This window comes from Lissotriton vulgaris, chromosome 11 (genome assembly GCF_964263255.1).
Source record: "Lissotriton vulgaris chromosome 11, aLisVul1.2, whole genome shotgun sequence".
Classification (NCBI taxonomy): Eukaryota; Metazoa; Chordata; class Amphibia; order Caudata; family Salamandridae; genus Lissotriton; species Lissotriton vulgaris.
Genome location: NC_141699.1, coordinates 636,313,045 through 636,334,700, shown reverse-complemented (window position 1 = coordinate 636,334,700; position 21,656 = coordinate 636,313,045). Strand labels below are relative to the sequence as shown.

The 21,656-nt window shown below is 46.4% G+C and overlaps 2 protein-coding genes across 2 annotated transcripts in view; both read left to right on the top strand.

The window, feature by feature from the left end:
• LOC147683273 (uncharacterized) overlaps positions 1-21,656 on the top strand; it is a 1,451,334-nt gene that overhangs the window by 440,077 nt on the left and 989,601 nt on the right. The window lies entirely within an intron of this gene.
• Positions 7,560-21,509, top strand: LOC147683274 (uncharacterized). Its single transcript, XM_086944673.1, has 2 exons — positions 7,560-8,494; positions 20,474-21,509. The coding sequence occupies exons 1-2, from the start codon at positions 7,560-7,562 to the stop codon at positions 21,507-21,509; spliced, it is 1,971 nt and encodes a 656-aa protein (XP_086800799.1).

The following is a 21,656-nucleotide window of genomic DNA, read 5'->3' as shown; positions in this document are numbered from 1 at the left end:
GGCCTGCGGCGGGGGTGGTAGGGGCAGACGATTGATTATGAACTCCGGTGAAAGGGGGGGGGGGGAGCCCTGATCGTGACATAGCCTTTTGTTTTGGGCTCAACCCAGTCTCGGCAGCCCGGGAGTCGAGGGCCCATTACCGGCGCCCAGCCCGCACCTAGCCCTTAAGGCCTTCCTGCGGTGGCGACCGCAGGATTAGTCGGGGATTGTGGGATTGTTGGGGGTATGGTTTGGATGGGAACTAGATGGCACTATTTGGGTCCTGTTCTGGGGAGGGTGGGCAGGGGGTTGTTTCGAACAAGGGTTGTTGTTTTTTTGTTGGGGAAAATGGCCGCCATCAGTGTTGAATTGACTGTTGCTCTTTCTTTGTTGGAACCGTGGTGGAGAGATCCGGAACGTACGATATGGGACAATGGCTGATATTGCTAATGTGAAATGCATCACTTGGAATGTACGGGGGCTTCACACTATGTCTAGACGCCACAAAGTTCACGCTTATTTAGTGCGTAGAGGGGTGCAAATAGCGCTGCTGCAGGAGACTCATCTCAACAAGGCGGAAGGGGCGGCGCTACAGCGTAGATGGAGAGGGCAGGTCTTCTATACTTCGTACTCAGCGTATGCCAGGGGGGCGCTAATTTGGATCAGAGCTGGGGTCCCCTTTCAGGTTACGAAATCAGTGGTGGATCCCGAGGGTCGCTACGTGGCTCTCTCAGGCACACTGGGGGGGAGGGACTTGAATGTTTGCTGTATTTATGCGCCTAATGTGGACCAGCTTGCCTTCCTCTCCGGGTTATCGGGTTCGTTGGCCCACTTCTTCTCTGGACCCCTCCTACTCGGGGGGGATTTTAATTCAGTAGTGGACGTGGAGGCCGACCGCTCACACCCCCCCCCTCCCTGACTCCCCAGTTCGCCGGATGGCAAAAGGGAGGAGGGACTGGCAGACGCACTGGGGGCTCACGGATATCTGGAGAGCACAGCACCCCGACACTAGGGACTACTCCTATTTCTCGGGCCTGCATGAGTTGCACGTCCGACTGGACGGGTTTCTGGGATCGGCGGAGTTAGTTTCCGCAGCGATCCGGTCTGAATATTTGACCAGGACTGTTTCAGACCACAACCCTCTCCTGCTGGACCTCCGCTGGTTTCCCGGGGTTCCTGCTGTGCCCACCTGGAAAATGCGCCCGGAGATCTTGGAGGACATAGTCTTTAAGTCGGACCTGGAGGATAAAATCTCGGAGTACTTCGCGTCCAATGGGGGTACTGCCGGATCGAGGGCCTTGGAGTGGGACGCCTTTAAGGTGGTGGTCAGGGGCTACTGCATCTCTAAAAAAGTGGGCATGCGGCGAGTCATCCTTGATGACTTGGCTGCGGCTGATCGGAAGCTCCGCGAGTTGGAACTTCGCCGCCCCGGGCGTCCTGAACTTCAGGAGCGCACGGCAGCGGCAAGGGAGGCGGTGGCGGCGGAGGTCGAGCGGTTGCGCTGCTTCGACTACAAGGCCTATACTACTAGGTCGCTCGCGGAGGGGGATAGGTCGGGCGCTTTGCTGGCGTGGTTAGCTAATCCTACACGCCAGACCTCTCTGACGACGTCCATGCGCACGGCGGAGGGGGCCGAAGTGCACACTCAACCTGAGATTCTGGGCTGTTACCTGCGTTACTATGAACAATTGTACCGCAGTAGCTCTGCCAGGGACCCCGACCTAATTGAGAACTACCTGCAACCCCTGGAGCTACCTACGCTGGAGCCGGACGTGGCGAAGGCGCTGGGCTCCGACATTGAACTGGGGGAAATCCGCAGCGCCATTAAAGGGATGGCGAGGAATAAGACCCCGGGCCTAGATGGCCTCCCGGTCGAATTTTACTCCGCCTACGTTGACCTCCTGGCGCCGAGGCTGCTGATAGTTTACAGAGAGGCGAAGCGGTTGGGACGCCTCCCCGGCTCGATGTGTGAGGCCTTGGTGGTTCCCCTCCTCAAACCCGGAAGAGAATCGACCGACCCGGCGTCCTACCGTCCTTTATCGATGCTGACGGTTGATTGTAAGATACTGAGCAGCATATTGGCATCGAGGCTGCTTGGGCACATGCGCTTTCTGGTACATGAGGACCAGGCTGGATTCATTCCCAAGCGAAACACAACCATGAATATTCGCAGGCTGTTTCGTTTGTTGGGGGAACTGCACACGGAAGCCCCATGTCCGGTAGTCCTATCAGTGGATTTGGAAAAGGCCTTTGATAGCCTGGAATGGGACTACCTGCGCAGTGTACTACTGCGGTTCGGTCTGGGAGAGGGCTTTGTCAGGTGGACTACGGTACTGTATGCCTCGGCGTCGGCCAGGGTGAGGGCAGGCCCGCTGATCTCCTCGCAATACCCGGTGGAGAGAGGCACGAGGCAAGGTTGCTCATTATCCCCGCTGCTTTTCGCACTAGCGGTGGAACCACTGGCGCTACTGCTCCGGTCGGGGTCCACTTTAGCGGTTTGCGGACGTCATCGGGCCCACATTATATCTCGCTATACGCTGATGATCTGTTGCTCTTCCTTGAGGACCCGGTGGCTGCCTTGAATGGGGCTGCGTCGGCGCTCACGGCTTTTGGGGAAGTCTCGGGCCTTCGGGTGAATTGGGCCAAGACCTGCCTGTTCCCGGTTCGCAGGGGGACGCCCAGCCCCGACATCAGTAGAGAGATTAGGTGGGAACCTGACTGCTTTAAGTACCTGGGGGTGTACATATACCATGACCCGACTGACCTCCTGGATGGGAACATAGCTCGCTGCACTCGCGCGTTGCGTGGCAGCATGGACTTCTGGGCTACCCTGCCGCTCTCGGTAGCAGGGCGGATCGCCCTGCTGAAAATGGTGGCACTCCCCCGGCTGCTATACTACTTCCGTGCGCTGCCGATTTGGATCCCGCCGGCCACCTTCCGTCTATTGCGTTCTATGGTGGTGGGATTCCTCTGGGGTTCGGGCCGCCGGAGAGTGGCCCTCAAGACCCTGATGAGGCCGAAAGCTGAGGGTGGTCTTGCGGTGCCGGATTTTGAGAAGTATTACTTGGCAGCGCAGCTACAGACCTTCACCCAGGAGGTCGCCAGGGAGTTCCGAGGCCCGGAGACCGGGAGGGGCACCGGGATGGCTAGGCATGTTATCTCCTTCATTGCGTTGCGACAACGTCTGGCCTTGCAGGACCTGACGCTCGAGGAAAAGACCATTTGTTTATGTTGGAACCTTGCCCACGCCCGGGGACCGTTGCGGTTGCCATATGCACCTGAAATACCACTGGGTATGCTGACGGCCCTGCCTCACGGAGGTGATTGGTCGCGTCTTGGGAACTGGGAGGACGCGGGACTGCAGCTGGTGGGAGACCTTTACGAGGACGGGGCGCTATTGCCCTTTCAAGAGCTCATAGACCGCTTTGACATTCCTCGTGGCGACTTCCTCTTGCACACGGCCCTGATCCGAGCGATTCAGGCGCACTGGAAAAACGGCCTGGAGGAACCGCCTATGTCCCCGGTGTGCCAGTATGTTATGATGTCCGCGGGAACGGTCAAGACGGTCACATGCCTGTATAGCAGACTGATTAATGAGGGGTTGACCCCCCTCACCACCTTAAGAACCCGCTGGGAGGCAGACATAGGGAAGGAGATTCCGGAGACGACCTGGTCACAACTCATGAGGCGGGCCTGGAAGGGCGCACGCCACGCCCGCTTCCAATTAGTCCACTTCTACGTACTCCACAGGGCCTATTTGACCCCGGCGAAGATCCAACAGTACTTTGCCACGGATTCGGCGGAATGCCCCAGGTGCCGGGCGCCTGAGGCGGACCTCCTCCATATGCTGTGGTCTTTCCCGGCGTTGTCCTCCTATTGGCTTGGAGTGGGAGACACCCTGAATAGGGTAACGGGGAGGTCCTTATCAGTTGACGCGGCGGTAGGGCTCCTACACTGGTTCCCGCACACCCCCAACAATAAGATCTCTAGTAAATTTATCGATCTGGGGCTTCTCCTTGCCAAACGGGAGGTGACCAGGAATTGGAAGGCAAGGGTTGGTCCAACAGAGGCTAGGTGGCACGGCAAGCTTTTGAAATGGGCGGCGGGGGAGAGCACGTTGCGATACCAATTAGCTAGGAGGCAGCACAACGAGAAAGCGCAGGAGGCGGCATTAGAATGGGAGACGTTAGTGCAGGCCCTCAGGGATTATTGCGCTTCCAGCGATTCCGAAAGTGATGATGCAGCACAACCCGAATCCCGATAGCCAACTGTACTTTAAACGTCTGTAACATTCTCGGGGAAATCTCCCATGGGTCTTCCTACACGCGTTTCCACACACTGATGGCGGGGTTGGGGGGGGTTCTACCTAATTCACTGGGTTGTTGGGGGGGTTTCTTTTGCCCTTTTTTGTAGGATGTTTTAGAAAAGCAGATGAAGATTTATGGATCATCCGGACCAGCTCCGACCTCCTATCGGATCTCCACTGGTGTTCGCCGCCCGACCCTCGGGTTGTGGGCTGAATGGCTGTGTACACATATAACTTGTCAAAGGGAGATGGGATGTGTTTTACTCTTCCTGATTGAGCCTATAATGCTGGTCCAATATGTAATTTTGACTAATTCCTGCAATAAAAATATATTTAACAAAAAAAAATCACAGAATAGGGGTACCTGATAACTGTGCCATGACCACGCTGGCACCGCAGAGCACGCATGCCAAGTAACTGTCCACGTTTGCCGTATTCCGAGTGCATAATGTTTCTGGGCATTTTATGACGGTGGTTCAGTGTTCTCTTCATTATTCATGCCTTTCCTCACCAACTAGCAACTTTCATTGTTTGACAAACTACGGTCACGGCCCAACAGCTCTCGTGTGTTTAACTTCTGATGTTATAACATGCACTTTTCATCGTCTCTGAGCCCTATTTAATGATCAGCTGTCCTGTCCCTGCCCCAGCCCTATTTCTGCTCATTTTAAAATATGCACCACGCACTTTTTCTGCACTCTACTTCATGTTCGCATTGGTATGGCACCATGCACCTAGCACGTTCCTCTTGACTGAGCACGGATTCAGCAATAATGCTATCGAATTAGCATTGAGTTTAAACGGGGAACGATGTCTGCTATGTGATCTTAACACAAGACTAAATGGCTCTTTTACTGTGGTTTTTATTGTAACAAGCATTATTTTATTGTAAGTTTTAATAAACTGAACAATCAATATTCATTCACTTTTGGTCCTTTCGGCTCGAGTATGTTAATGGGTCTAATATTCTGAAGATATTGACCCACAATTTCTGCTTATACCTTGGTTAAGAGCCGAAATCTCTAGGATTTGGGATCAGTAGGGTATGATGGAAAGGATTTTCCAAGGGCAGTTGGACTTGTTTACAAAAATGGTATGTGTGCACATGATACCGTTGAAAAGTACAGACCCACTCAGGTATTCGGCCCCAACAAAAAAGAAAGAGGTGCAACTTCTGGTTGGGGGGGGTGGGGGGTAAATACCAAACGCTGTGTAAATGGAAACGAGTGGAGAGGAAAATAAATTCCAGGAAGCAATCCGCTCTTCAGCTTTCCTGTTGGGTTTTGTAAACGGACGCTTAAATCGTGGAGCGTGAGCGACCGGTTTGCGTGATCAAGATGAAAAAAAAACACAATCCTAATTCCTGGCCCACATGCCTATAGCAACAGACATCTGTCTCCTTGGGAACTAATCTCGTGGTATTCGAACAATGCACCGGCCTTTAATCTGCCGAACACAGCAAATCTGTATTCGAGGCTGCTTTTCCTTCTCCCTCACCGTCAGGAACCCGAACCGACCTAAAAAACATGCAGTTTCCCAGAACACGGGGCGGGGCTTATTCGAAATCCAAACAAGCACTCTTCGTTGTAACCAAGTACACATGAGGGACAGGGTAATTGTTTTTCAGCAGAAAGATGTTCCTCGAACCTCCTCCATCCAGAGTCCTCAGAGGTATAAAGGCCAAGGAACAGACAACATGTCAGGTTGGAGGGAGGGGGTAGAGCACAAAGGAAGGTGGTGTATTTTTCTGCTCGCATGTCAAGGGATTACACCGTCAAACAGCACCTTTCACTCCGCCATCCTTCCTGAATGAGACAGGGTGGGTGCAAAGAGCGCAAGAGACAGCGGTAAAGCAGAGACAGCTATTGGCACTCCAGATAATTGGGCACGGCGCATTCAGAAACTTCTAGTGCTGGGCATACTCACACCTAAATGTGGTGCATTAGCAAAAACATCCTTTCTGAGCCAGAAAGCCTTGACTTTCCCTTTAACAGCACTGCAGAAAAGAAGAACTGAAACAGGACAAGTTTTTTTTTTATTATACATCACAAATGCGTCCCTGGGACCAATGGCGAGTTGCCTTAGGTTATACATCGGTTTCACATTAGGAAACTACCGCCGCCGGCCCCAAAACCTGAAGTTGAGCAGCGTGAAGCCGGCCGTGGGGCGGTGTTATGTGGTCAGCAGTCTAGTAGATGGGTGGGTGGAGCTAGCTAGGGTGGAAGGGAAGAGGAGGAGCGTGGACAGGATGGGGCTAGTTAGATTAGGGACAAGGACACAGAAGGAGGTAAAGAATAAAGCTCCTTTACAAATATACTTATGCTTGTCTGTGGTCATTACTAAGATACGACAACTGGCGACGAGGGTGGGATTGGCATATCCCTTGCCCACAGAACCCTGCAAGAGTGTCCTGTCCCATGCAGCGTCGAAAAAGGGAGAACGCTGCTGTACAAAAGGAGCTGCCTCCTGAAGAGAGAGGCCAGCAGCAGGTGACCCTGTCCTTCCAGCGACTGCGAGGGACCAAGAGGGGCCGAGGCAACGAGCGCTGAAACGCTCGAGAAAAGGAAACTGTTCGCGCCAAAACGCAACTCACGCCGGATGCGTGCAAGTTGGTGTACACCGAAAGAGCAGAAGTCGGGAGCCCACTCCGACTCTGCCTAGCACCCCAAAGTGGTGAAAGTGCCCCTGGCGGAGGACGCTACCCTCCAGAAGGTCTACTGGTAAGCGCCATCGAGCGCGTTGGAAACGGAGCTTGAGCGGCCCCCGACATCGGAACCTCACTCCCGATGCGTGAGCTTCGGCACGTTGTCGCCGAGTGAGCGCGGGACCCGGCGAAGCAAGGTGGGAGCCCACCCCAACCTCACCTGACTGTGGCAGCTGCTGAGGAAATCTGAGACCTGAAGTGTGCTGCCCCCTGAGATCGACTGCCGGTGAGTCCCGATTGAGGCAGCTGTGGGCTGAGTGAGCAGAAAGAAAGCCATGTGTGCAGATAGCAACGGCGGCCATCTTGAAGTCAGGCAGCTTTAAGGACAGACCCATTGGTCATTGTGGGGCGGCCATCTTAAGGTCAGGCATAGTGATTGGCCAGTGAAAACGACACGCACGAGCTGCAAAAGAAACATAACAAGTGTGAGACAACACAAGTAACCAAGAATAAACAAGCACGAGCAAAGTTAAATAAACATTGAAAGAGAAACGACTGCGCTTAACCTACCCAGACACCTGCGAACAGGCCAATCAGAGGCAGAAAAGGGGGGAAGCGCACGTCACTAAGATGGTGACCCCCGAGACATCCCCACAGCGAAACGAAGTCAAGCCCATCATTGCAGGAGGGTCGCACCTGCGGGCCCCGGAACCTTTAACACTGACCACAGGAGGGAGCATGAGTCCCAAGTGGCAAGAGTGGCTTGAAGATTTCGAAGACTACATTGAGGGATCCAAAGTGACTGTTGATAAAGAGAAATTGATCGCTCTCCGCAACCTGGCAGGTCGAGAGATAAGCAAAATAATCAAAGATCTTCCCCCTGCAGATGCCGGAACCTACGACAAAGTACGTAAAACGTTGAACAAAAAATTCCTCCATAAAAGAAATGTGGACTATGAGCGTCCTGCGTTTCATCAAGCGCGCCATGGAAAGGACGAGGCGATGAGCGCATTCATCACCCGACTGCGACGGCTATCAAGATACTGTGAATTCGACACCTTTTCAACAGATGCCGCCATAAAATCGCAAATCATAGATGGGTGTCACTCAGAAACTCTCAGGAGGCGGCTGTTAAGAAAACCCCATGAACTAGACGACATTGAAGAAATGACTCGCGTCTATGTTCAGGCCGAGAAACATGCCACCAACATTGAAACAGGGTGCAACGTGAGTCATGAACAAGTGCGTCGCGTCCAAGCCAAAGGCAGCAGTCGAAGAAGCTCGAAAGACAAGCAGTGGAGCTCACGACCGTTGTCTCATCAAAGATATTCAGAGCACAGGAGGCGAGAACCTGGGCGGAGGGAAAAGAGACCAGAGAGGACAAAGAAATGCTACAGATGTGGATATGATTACCCTCATGCGGATGCTTGCCCTGCCGTGGGTCAGAGATGTAGGAAATGTGGGCGGACGAACCATTTCGAAGCGATGTGTGGGGACTATCACAAAGAGAGGCGAAGCAAAACAACGAGATCGTCTCGTTCCGACACCAGAAAGCATCACATAATGTAGTGTAGTTCCTATTTTCCCGATAGGCCCTGCGCATTGGAATAACATAAACAGCAGTTTAGACGTAGAAGTGCGGTCTTCCAGGTCTCTACTGACTATGCTAAACTTAATTGGGCTTGTACCAACTAGCTCAGAGGTCACTGGAAACTTTCTTGACTGAATAGGAAGTGAACAGCTTCCCTGGCACAGACAAGAAGGGATTCAGTTTTCCAACAACCGCATAAACATGACAACTTTGCTCCTTAGAATAAGAGTCAATCTCTAGAGTCGTGTGAAACAATAGACAGTTATTTTACTCAGTCAGTTGTGCAGATTACTTTCACCATTATGCAGAGAATAGAGAGACGGGCGTTTTCAATAAAAGGTATTATTTATTGAACAGTCTTTCTTCTCATGCAAGAGAAATGAATTGCCACAATTGTAAGACTAGTTATTATAAAAAGTGCGTACAGTAAAAAGAGGATTGCGAAATAATACTGTAAAAGCATTGATATGGTTTCTTAGCCATATAATGGTTAAAATGAATAAAATATATACATTCATATATACATTAGGCTAACGTACTCAACTGGTGCTTCTAAGTACGCCTACCCCAGTGTACCTGGCCTAAGCCTAATACGTGGGAGGGAGTAAGTAAGTAGCAGTTTAAGTTAAGTTGGTTTTGCCAAGGTTTGCTTCAAGAATTCTCTCTAAGGGTTTAGTCAACACCATACCTCTGGAATAGAATGTTGGAGGTCTTGTATCTCCTTCCAGGACTCGATATCCCAGTCACCCGCAAGAGTAGGCTGGAAACGCCGGAGCTGGATTTTCTCGGCAAGAGAAAAGACAGTGTCTCTCAGCGCGTCAAGCAGGAGGAGGGGCAGCGTCCGTGGCCTGCTTGCATCTGCTGGGCTCTGCAAGGGACAGCTGTTCGGCTCCTGTATTCACCACACCATCATTCGCGCTTTGCTTAAGGCAACGCTGGTAATATTTATACCTGAAAGGTGCCTTTTTTGATGTAAGGTTTTGGACATAAGACGTCAATAAAGATGTCACTAGGAAGTGATCGTCCTTTCAGTGCTCATTAGAGTTCTATTACTAATCAAAACATAGCAAGCGGGGCTTTCCCAGGTTGCTGAGTTTTATCTTGTTGAAGAACTGGGAGTGTAATCTAGGAATCTTAGATAGTGACTTCTGCTGTGTCATGTACTGTAATGAGCTGCAGAGGCGAGTTTCTGAAATATGGCTGAAATATGGCTCTGATCGTTTATGCCATTATAGGGGTATGAATGGATTATAGCCGTATAGGGGCATAAGGTCGCAGTATTGATCGGGGTCCTAGATTAGAACACGACACCCACTCCACGAATTTATGTCCATCAAATTACTAAAAACTAAAGCAATAAGATGCATGTGTAACATTGCCCACCCCAAAATACATATTTTCATTTGAAATGGCGTATTTGAAATACATGAAAATATAGGTACTGTACGTCTTCAAGCATAGAAATCATTAAAAAATTATAGCATATGTAATCAGTGAACGATTTTGCGAAAAATTACACATGAAATATCTCTTTATACAGAAAAGAAGGGCGAGATAATTTCATCACATATAAATGCATTTGCTGTAAAAATGTGCTAGAGGCTCATGTAAAGTTATTTAGTATCTAGATTTACTAAAAATAGAAGTTCTGTTCTTTATGAATAGGTCTACTTTAAGCAAAGAATTTCGTGCCAAAATTTTTAATAATATTTTGCAAAAATGTTCAATCCCCCAAAAATTTTTCATGGTGAACGGGGGAATAGACTTCCAACGCTTTTCAGTAGTTTTTGTTGATCAAAACTGAAGGCCAAATTCAGAGTTCATGGGAACGCTGTGTGTCGGAATGCTTTTCAAAAATTATTGTTTCTGTTCAGGGGAGAACATCATATCAGACAGGCTCTCAAAAAATTGGCCTACAAAATCAGGTGACAGTTCAACCAAGTTCGATAATGCTGTAACTTGGCAAGTGTAAGAATGATTGCTATCATCAAAGTCTGGATCAGCAATGCTCACAGAAGGTCGTACCTGGGTGATGTTGCTTTTATTTCTCGCTCCATTGTCACCACCTAGTCGTAGCACAGGAGTCTCAATGAATGCCGTCATCAGGATTGGTAGCCGCTGGGGACAACACAATGCGTGAGCCGTTACAGGACTTAGCAAAGTATCGATATCCATTGGTACTGCTGATGGAAGTGCAAGACAGGTGTCCAACACGCATTCATCTCCGCATAGCATACATCGAAGCACAGGTAAGATGCAGGTCTGCCATATAGGTCTGAATGAAAGAAACCAGGTCATGTTCAGATCTCTCAGCCTGGCCAAACCAAGGACTCTAGTTATTCGGTCCCGGTAGCGTACTGCTAGGATTGTTTCTTCCATCCCTGCCGGAGTCATGTCTGTGTTTTGGCTTGCCATATCGGAGCAGGAGGGTCAAAAATAAAATGCCTGCTACAAGTCCCAAAATCAGGGGTATGCCGCCAAAGACTGAATGGACAAAATTGGGAATGATTCCCAGAATTGCTTTGAATGGTGTTAATAGTCCCGTAAAAATCGTCTTAAATATGCCTGGGATACCTACGGCATCTGACATGTTTAGAATTTGGCTAAGCATTTCTGTGAAATGCACGGGGCAATTTGTTGATAAAAGGTCATGTATCTCTGAAGTCGTCCTTGCAACTAGGAGATCATACGTCTCTTTTGATGACGTGATGGGCACTGTTGTCTGTAAAAGCACAGACTTCATTCTGCTTAAAGTATCAATTCGTATAGAAGTGACATTCAAACGAGGCCATATGGGAGTCTCGGAGTCTCCAGGGCCGTTTGGAAACAATGCTTGCATACAGAATTTGACCATGGAAGTCACTTGTACGAGATATGCTTTCCCTGGCATAAGGCCACAACAGCTGTGATCCGTTATTAGAATTTAACTCCCGTTCGAGAGCTGCTTAAAGACAGGCTCTATCTGCGTTGCAGGTGTGACATGTTGGTGGCATGAAAGGTTGTTTGAAGTTCCTTCACAGGCCCCGTGTAAATTAATACCCTGGCACAAAAGTATACCGCTTAGTGAATGTTTGCAGTTTTCACCACTAAGAAATACATTTTTGTTGCTGTCACTGTAGCATGTGTGTGTATATGGTAATTTCCATGCTGACGTAATGTACCCTTTACCCAAACGTTCATACTAGCCAGTCGGTATGTATTCAAGGCAATTTTTAAATCGGAAGGTTGTTATCGGAATTGTGATAATCCCGTGTATTATCCATTCAATGACAGGACTTTCTGACATTGTCAATGGTAATCTCTCAAGTTTTTCGATGCTCAGGATTGTATAGTTTGCTCCTTTCTGTGCCAAGCTGATTTGTTTATCAGTAAGGTTAAAGATGGAAAACAATGACGTTGTGTTGATTAAACGCCAAGGCACATAGCCTGAACGAAGATTTTGCAGCGTCCAGCCTAACTGTACAATAGAACGCAATTGTGACTGGCCATGCTGTAACATTAGCAAGTCTTTGTCTATTATATCTATGGCAGATGATACAATACTGTCCAGTGAATATATTCTGGAGGACAGAGTCATTAACCCATTGTCCACTACAGAAAGGGATTTTTCCAAATTAATACGATCAATTTCTCGTATTTTCTCAGCTGTTTCAATTTGTGTGACTTTCCAAGCCTCGTTGTAAGCCGCATATATACTGGTTGCTATGAAACGTTTTTGACGCTGTTTGCTTGGTCCCAGAATGAAATCGCGCAAATCAGCACCATCTTCAAGTAAAGATAAGTGTTGCTTAATTTCTGCCAGTGTGGATGATTCTAGCCATTCAAGGCACAGTTTCCCTACACTGTATGTTGTTACTATCCCTGGATGTTGTCTCTGGGAGTATCTAGGGTCTGGTCTGGTCATTGCTAACCCCTGTGTTTTATTCAGGAATCCATCTTGACAGTTATTCGTGTCAATAGGTCAGATTAACCACTTTTTCCAATCAGGATGTGTTCTGTTTAGATATAAAATGTTAGATATGTCTATTTCAATATCTGTGGTTGCATTATCAGGTATTGGCTTTGGAATAGACGGTTTGTTAAGTTGTTTAATCTTAGCTAGGCCAAGACAGGTTGTTTGGTGAACTGTGTCATTTAAGAACAAAATTTGTTCTGGGATCATGCAGGCTCGAAATAATGCTTCTAGGCCTGTACCTGCCAATCTTTTGTACCCCAGATGGTTTTTGTTTCAATGTTATTTCTCCAAAAATCAAAACCAAATGTCATAATTTTTTCATAAAATGCTTCTGAATATATCAATTTAGTATTTGTCAACATGGTTTTCGTCCCTGTTTTATCCAACAGTTTATAATAAAACATTTCTGCATCACTTGTGTTAAACCCTGAGAAGTACTGGAATTTCTCATAGAAGGTTTTAGAACTACTTTTAGGTGGAGTAGCACAATGTTCCCATTGGTTATACTTAAAAACATTTCTAGGTTGTGCAGAGTTATGTAAGTTATGATCTCCGTAATGTGAGAAGCAGTACATTTGTTCATAATTAGACGAACCTTGTAAATAATCATGTTCTGTAAATCTTGCTGACAACACTAAATCAGACATCATATTATTTATACTTTCAAAATCCCAATCATCAGAAAATGTACTAGGTTTTACAAAGTCACTTAAGGAAACCTTTAACTGGTGAGGATATTTCAAGATTTCAACCGGGCCATATACTTCATAGTCAGTTTTGTCCCATACTACCCCGCCGGGTATTGGAATGGCTGTGACATTTACTGTTGATAGTTCTCTTTTCTTCACGTGGGATGATTTGTGTGGTTTCAGGACTAAGTTGATGTTCTGACTTGCTGTGTCCATTGAACTGTATTTTTCCCCAATGAATTTTCCCCAAAAAAGTACCATGATGAGCCAAAGCAGGAGGAAAAATATACCTAGACCAAACCAAAACTCTAACCATGGAGAAATAAGGTAAATTTCCTTCAGTTGATGAAAGAGTTCTGTTGCCTTTTCTTTAAACGTCTTTGTTTCTGGCGTCACTTCAGGGTCGTTTTGATCTTCAGAAAAGGTATCGAAGTTGATGAAGTAGCCAGAGGCAGTTCTGTCAATTGTTGGAATTGTTTTCTCAATTTATCTTTCGGTAGCACATTTTGATGCCACATCATTGTAGACTGGTGTTTCTTGACGAACTGATTCAATCTGTGTTTCAAGAGGCACGAGTTCCATGGCATTATTGCATAGTCCCTCTCTGTGCACTGCAGGTTTATCAAATGTGATTAGTCTTTCAGTTCGAACCTCTTGGATTGTTGCAAATTTGGGTATTCTGTTGTTTCTCGGGAGTCCACTGGGCCTACTGTTGATTATAGGCCACATGCTTGTGGTTTTACCAGGTCGATTGATACAACTCTGTTCTCCTTTTTACCAGCAAGGGACGGTAGTACCACTGATCTTGTTCCGTTGATTGCCAAGACAGGTACTGCTTTTCTGTAAGAAGGCCCAAATTCCTTCTTCACCGCTATTTTCTCTCTGACTAGATCCCCAATCTTCGGAATCCAGACAGGTCTTGCTGGGGCTGGTGGTGCCTCGTGAGTGGTATTTGGCTGTTGCTTTAACTTTATGTTGCTTAAGGATTTTCTTGTTTCATTCAAGTCCTGTAAAACAGCCAAACGATCTTTGATGTCAAAGTCTTTATTCTTATCTTTTACCACTGATGCCTGACTATCGAGGTCATGGACATGCATTCTAGTTCCGAACAATAGTTCGTACGGGCTGAAACCTTTTAGAGAATTTCTTGGCAAATTGTTTAGACTAAGCTGGACACTTATTAAATGTTTGACCCACCCATCACCCGAACCTAATACCTTCGCTGTTATAGATTGCTTTATGTCCCGGTTTTTTCTTTCCACTACACTGTTCCCTTCGGGGTGTGATGGACAAGAATACCGCAACCCAACGCCCATACTGGCTATGGCCTCCTTATATGCTCGAGAGCTGAAAGCAGGACCCTGGTCAGAATGGAACATGGCAATTGCGTATGTGCCGATAAAGACTCGCAGATCTTTTATAACCGTTCTGGCGTCAGCCGAGCGCTGGGGCCACATTTTATAAGTGAGTTTTAGTCTAAATAATTAATAGGATGCTGGATGGCATGTGGACAGCATTACCCTGTCCATAAACGGTAACTGGGCAACAGACTGGACCGGTTCATTACTGCGATCCCTGTCACAGTCCGCGCAGTTCTTTACATATTTATAGTGGTGCAGGCTCATTCCCGACCACCAGTATACTGATTGTAATTCGGTCAGAGATTCTTTCATCTGTTTGTGCCTCGGACCTTCACCCATGTGTGCGTCTGCTATTAATAAATTTCTCTGGTTCATGTTTGGAATTACCCTATCCCCCACTCCAGGGATTCGAGCAAAAGGAACGGAGTTTGCATCAATTACGTATGCATAATTGAGTGGATAGTTCACGGGTAGTGCTGCACAGTCGCCTTTTAAGGACGTTTTTACTGCCAGCATGTTTCCCCGTCTCTATATTTTTCTGAACGCTTTCTTGTGGCTACGGAAGCCGGTATATTTGCTTCCGCTATGGCTGCATTAGCCAATGAATTCCCTGCAACGTGAACGCCATCACGTTGATGACTCTGTGCGTGTATCACGTGAGTCTTTAGTAGTTCTTTCTGTAAAAGAACTACTTGTTTCCAAAGCATTTTATGCTTGATTGTGGCACCTGTGTCATCTTTGTAATCATTTTGAACCCAGCTCTGTAAATTATTATTGTAAGAGTTGACGCAAAAATGAGAATCGCACACGATTAGTGTCGGGAATTCACGTTCTGCATTTTCAAGCGCAATCTTTAAAGATCTGATTTCAGCTCTCTGAGCCGAACAGTTTCTCACTGATTCAGTTTTTGTTATTTTCGGTCTGAATTTACCGCACAGCCAGCGACCTTTAACAATCGCGCAGGCTGCATCGTAGGATTTGTTTTCTACATTGTAATGCTGTACAAATCTGTCTGTATAGATTACACAAGAGTATTGTTGGAGAGGCAGAATTTCGATTGGCAGAGGATATTCTTGTTCATATTTTAAATCATTCAGTTTTTCGAATTGCGGAGCAAAATAGTATTTCACGTCGTCCGCAGCAAGAGAATTTTCCCACTGTATCCATTTCGGATCCAGTGACACGGTAGGCAGGTTTACTGGTCTGAATAGCGCCTCGAAGGCGGATTCCGCTGTGAGGACATTGATCCTTTTGCCATGTGCTAGTTCTCGTTCATTTGCTATTGCAGTTTGTACTGCTTTCACAGTATTTTCTGTGAGACTGAATGTTTTTTCTGCTTGTGTGTACAAGTGTGATTTGTAAGCAATTGGTACCGTTTCTCCCTCATTAGAGGTCAGGTACGTGAATCCGCATCTTCCTGGGATGACTCGGATTACAAGGTTGCGTGTGTTATCACGTGTTTCTAATTTTGTTTTTGCTAACATGTCTGTTTGCAGTGATCTCAAAATTTCTGTGTGTTTTTGAGTCCAGTTGATTGGTTTAAAATCAGGTTTAATTAGTTCGTAGAGAGGTTAAACCCTCTCTGCGTAATTTAGAATGTAAGTTCTTCCGAAATTCAGGAAGCCTAGAATCGATTGTAAGTTCTTCAGCGTTTTCGGTGCTTGGAGTACAGCGCACTTCTCTAGGAAGTTGTCCGCTAGGCTTTTTCCTTCACTTGATAATTTGTATCCTAAAAATAAGACTGTTAGATGGGCGATTCGAGACTTTTTAAAGTTGAATTTGTAACCCTTTGCAGCGAACCCAAGTATAATGGTGTTCACCCTTTTCAAGTGAGTATCCAAGTCATCATCTGTTAAATAGATGTCATCGACATAAGATAATGCCTCATCATCATATATTTGTAGTTATTCTGTTACTCTGGCTGAGAATAGTCCTGGGCTGTTCTTGAATCCCTGTGGGAGCCTACAGAAATTTTTCGGAGACCCCATTACTGAGAAAGCGGTCAAGTATCTGCTTTCTGGTGCAATATTTTGACAAAAGAAACCATTAGATATGTCTAATGTCGTTTTATATTTTTTCCAAACTATGTTATTCATTAGTGCAGCACTATGCGAATTTTGTACTGCAAATGTTTTGCAACATGAGTTAAGGTGTCTGTAGTCCCAAACTAAACGATATGAATTGTCTGGTTTGGAGACAGGAAACAAAGGATTGTTCATTTGAGAGGTGCATGTTTCAATCACCCCCTGATATTCAAGTTGATCTAAAATCTCCCTGACTTGTTTTTTAGCTTCTTGCTTAATGGGATACTGCCTTTGTGCAGTCGGTTGATTTTTTTACTGGATTTTGTGAGGAGGAGAGTCCTCATCCCATCCAACATGATTTTTATATAGTGCTGGTGCCTGGGCTACTGCCCATTTCCTTGCATATATATATTTAGTGTGAATCGGAATGTGATTCGAGAAGGCAGGCATAATCATTTCTTTGCCACAAGGGCACTCCCTGACAAACTCTGGGGGCCAATCTTTTTCAGCTAACAGGATGTCATAGCCTTTTGAGAGGTTATCCCAAAATAGACCCCTTATTTTCCTAGTCTTATCTCCCTCTATACGCAATGTTATTTCGTATATTTTATGAGGTTTGCTAACTCTGGTGTCGGCAGTTTCTACCTGAATATATTCATTTGTGTCCACTGTCTCCAGATGACTCATCAGGATCTTGCGAGCTATGCTGATTTCTGCTGCACTGTCTAGCATTGTCTGTGCCCACTCCCTGTTTTTCAACTGTGTCCTCAGTATTCTTGGCATGTTCGATTACTCTAATACTGGCTACCTTCTTTCTTGGAAATTGTAACTTTTTACTTTGAGCAGGTTCCTTGTCTTTGGACTTGGTGTGCTCTCCTGGGTCTGACCGTCCTCTTCTTTCCGATTTCTGCGAAAAAGATCGAGAGGGACGTGTATCAATACTTTGATATCTATCAGGCTTCTTCAAATTATCCCTATTTCTAAGGTTAAATCTTTTCTCAGAGGGCTCCCTCTGGGGAGACTGGTGTTCTCGAGTCGGAGTTCTTTCCCTCCGCCGAGGAGACCTTCCTCTGGACTGGAAAACTTTTTCCTTGGGAGTGGATTGTTTATTTCCATCCCAGCTCTTTTTAGGAGTGTTTGAATTATTTTTTATAAATAATTTTTCAGGATTTTCGAGCAGTTGGGGCTTTACTGGTTTTCCACCCAAGCTTTCTCTACCTAATTCTTCATAACATTTTTCTACTCTGGCAAGCTCAATTGGTTGATCTGTTATATCTGTTTCTTTCAATTTCTGGCGGATCGCCACAGATGCTGCTTCTCGTTTTACATTGGCTAGTAATATAGCCGAGACCTGTTTGAAGTCTTTCAGTAATTTCATACCAAGAGTTAAAGCAGGTTCTGGACCGTATTCATTCTGAATCTGTTTTAGCACATCTGGTATTACCGCCATTGACGGAACACCATGTGTTTTCGTGTAAATGGAAGCAAAGACTGAACCCCAAGAGTCACAGTCCTCCACGTGTGGTGCGACCCCATTGGAAGGCAGATGGTCAGGATTCTGTGTTTCTCAATAGGGGTAGTATTCGGAAATACTGCCTCTATTTGAGTAATTTTCTGCGCTAACCAGAAAGGAATTTGTTCCCGTTTTATGGGTGTTTTACCAAGACATGATTGTATGTTCTGTGGAGTAATTTTATTTGTGTTCCCCTGATGAGGGGTCAGCTGTGGAACATTAACAGCTGTTTGGACTGTTGCAATCCGCATTACATATTGGACTAATTGTCTATGTATTTTGATTAATGTTTTTAACTGTGCTAACAGCTCTTCTTTCGACATTTTTGCAATGTCTGGATGTGGTGTGTAGCTGGCTTGAACCGGCCACGTTGCTCCTGGTCTACCTAGTGGACCGAGCCTGGTAATATGAGCATTATGTTTTAGGGCGCCTTTAAACCAGAGCAGGTGCTCTTGGTATTTTAATGGGATTTCAATCTCCTCGAAAGGAGCGTACTCTTCCGGTGGATCCCCTATTTTGTAATAGTGGAACTCGTGTGTTGCGGTGTTTGCCGCTGGAAATTTTATCCAAGAATAGAATACCTCTGTCTGCCGATATTCATGTGCCTCTATCACGAAGACGACTGTGCCACCTTGTGTGGTCAGTCCATTTTCTATAAGTTTTGACGTTATAGTTTTTCTTATGTTGACCGGGATGATTATCGCACCCGGTTCAGTAGTCCCTGTACTATCAGGACCGTGCTGAGTCGCATTTACTGCGGCATCAACGATTCCGTTGTCTTCTACTGACATTGTATAAAAAGCAAGGTTTTTGCAGAGCAGGTCTCCAAGGAGACAAAGATTAGGTGCACAATATTTTGAAACACTGTATCCTTCAACGTTGAATAAACCAGAGCTTTACATAGGAATCTCTTCCTACTAAGTTCGGGCGGATTTTAGCCTTTCACCCACTCCAGACGTCTATTGGAGTATTTACGGTGGAAAGGGTCTGTGTGAAAATTGCACGACTGAGTTACTCTAACGTCTTGCGTTAGTTTTATCGCCTAACCAAACGCTGGGCGCCATGTAGTGTAGTTCCTATTTTCCCTATAGGCCCTGCGCATTTGAATAACATAAACAGCAGTTTAGACATAGAAGTGCGGTCTTCCAGGTCTCTACTGACTATGCTAAACTTAATTGGGTTTGTACCAACTAGCTCAGAGGTCACTGGAAACTTTCTTGACTGAATATGAAGTGATCCGCTTCTCTGGCACAGACAAGAAGGGATTCAGTTTTCCAACAACCGCATAAACATGACAACTTTGCTCCTTAGAATAAGAGTCAATCTCTAGAGTCGTGTGAAACAATAGACAGTTATTTTACTCAGTCAGTTGTGCAGATTACTTTCACCATTATGCAGAGAATAGAGAGACGGGCGTTTTCAATAAAAGGTATTATTTATTGAACAGTCTTTCTTCTCATGCGAGAGAAATGAATTGACACAATTGTAAGACTAGTTGTTATAAAAAGTGCGTACAGTAAAAAGAGGATTGCGAAATAATACTGTAAACGCATTGATATGGTTTCTTAGCCATACAATGGTTAAAATTAATAAAATATATACATTCATATATACATTAGGCTAACGTACTCAACTGGTGCTTCTAACTACGCCTACCCCAGTGTACCTGACCTAAGCCTAATACGTGGGAGGGAGTAAGTAAGTAGCAGTTTAAGTTAAGTTGGTTTTGCCAAGGTTTGCTTCAAGAATTATCTCGAAGGGTTTAGTCAACACCATACCTCTGGAATAGAATGTTGGAGGTCTTGTATCTCTTACCTTCCAGGACTCGATATCCCAGTCACTCGCAAGAGTAGGCTGGAAACGCCGGAGCTGGATTTTCTCGGCAAGAGAAAAGACAGCGTCTCTCTCAGCGCGTCAAGGAGGAGGAGGGGCAGCGTCCGTGGGCTGCTTGATTCTGCTGGGCTCTGCAAGGGACAGCTGTTCGGCTCCTGTATTCACCACACCATCGTTCGCGCTTTGCTTAAGGCAACGCTGGTAATATTTATACCTGAAAGGTGCCTTTTTTGACGTAAGGTTTTGGACATAAGACGTCAATAAAGATGTCACTAGGAAGTGATCGTCCTTTCAGTGCTCATTAGAGTTCTATTACTAATCAAAACATAGCAAGCGGGGCTTTCCCAGGTTGCTGAGTTTTATCTTGTTGAAGAACTCGGAGTGTAATCTAGGAATCTTAGATAGTGGCTTCTGCTGTGTCATGTACTGTAATGAGCTGCAGAGACGAGTTTCTGAACTATGGCTGAAATATGGCTCTGATCGTTTATGCCATTATTGGGGTATGAATGGATTATAGCCGTATAGGGGCATAAGGTCATAGTATTGATCGGGGTCCTATATTAGAACATGACAATAAGAGCTGTTCAAGGAAAGACGACATTATCCTCAGGCTCGTCACACTCCAGCCGAGAGTCGCGCAGATCTCGATGGGAGCGTAGGTCACCGTCCAGGGACTCCAGATCATCATCCAGAGATTCTGAATACACAGTGGAATATGTGAACATGATTGCAGACCCCGACCAACTCAAAAAATATCCACGTTTGGACATAAAAGTAGGGAACCATGACACTAAATTCGTGCTGGATAGCGGGGCTTCGCTGAACTATATCCCGGTCACAGAATATGAGAGGATGAGCCCTAAGCCTCCACTAACATATGCACCAGTCCGAGTTTTCACTTGGATGTCCAAGAGACCACTTCAATGCTTGGGAAAATTCCCAACAACACTCAAACACGACACCATCACCATACCGGCAGTCATACATGTCATCAAGGGCCCAGAGGCTGACTGTCTACTCAGCCTACCAACTGCAGAGCGTCTCCGCCTGGTTGAGATCCTCTTTAAGGTCAATGATGACCAAGACATTGTTCGCAAGTTTCCCAAGCTGTTTCAAGGACTTGGAAAAATGAAGGGTTGTCAAATACATCTCCACATCAATGAACAGGTCAGGCTTGTAGCACAGCACCCTCGACGTGTACCATTCCATCTCCAGAAAGCCGTCGAGGATGAACTTCATGACCTCCTGTCAGCAGACATCATTGAACGGACGGATGGTCCGACCCCATGGGTATCGCCAGTGGTCATCGTATCCAAGAAAGGCACCACTAGCAAGGTGAGGCTGTGTGTCGACGTGCATTTGCCCAACACCGCGATTGAAAGGGAGTGCCATCCTGGGCCGCATCTGAGCGACATAATCTCTGCTTTGAACGGGGCAATGGTGTTCTCGAAGCTGGATATAAACAAAGGCTATCACCAGCTGGAGTTGGATGTCAAGTCCCGTTACATTACAACATTTTCAACCCATTTAGGACTCTTCAGATACAAGAGACTGAGTTTTGGTGTCTCATCAGCCGCGGAAATTTTTCAAGAGGCGATCGGACAAATCATTTAACATATCCCTAACACTCTAAATTATAGCGACGACATCCTTGTGTATGGCTCCGATATCCGTGAACACAACATAGCACTTGATCGCGTCTGCCACGCTCTGCTAGATGCGAATCTGACATTAAACAAAGACAAGTGTGAGTTCCACCAG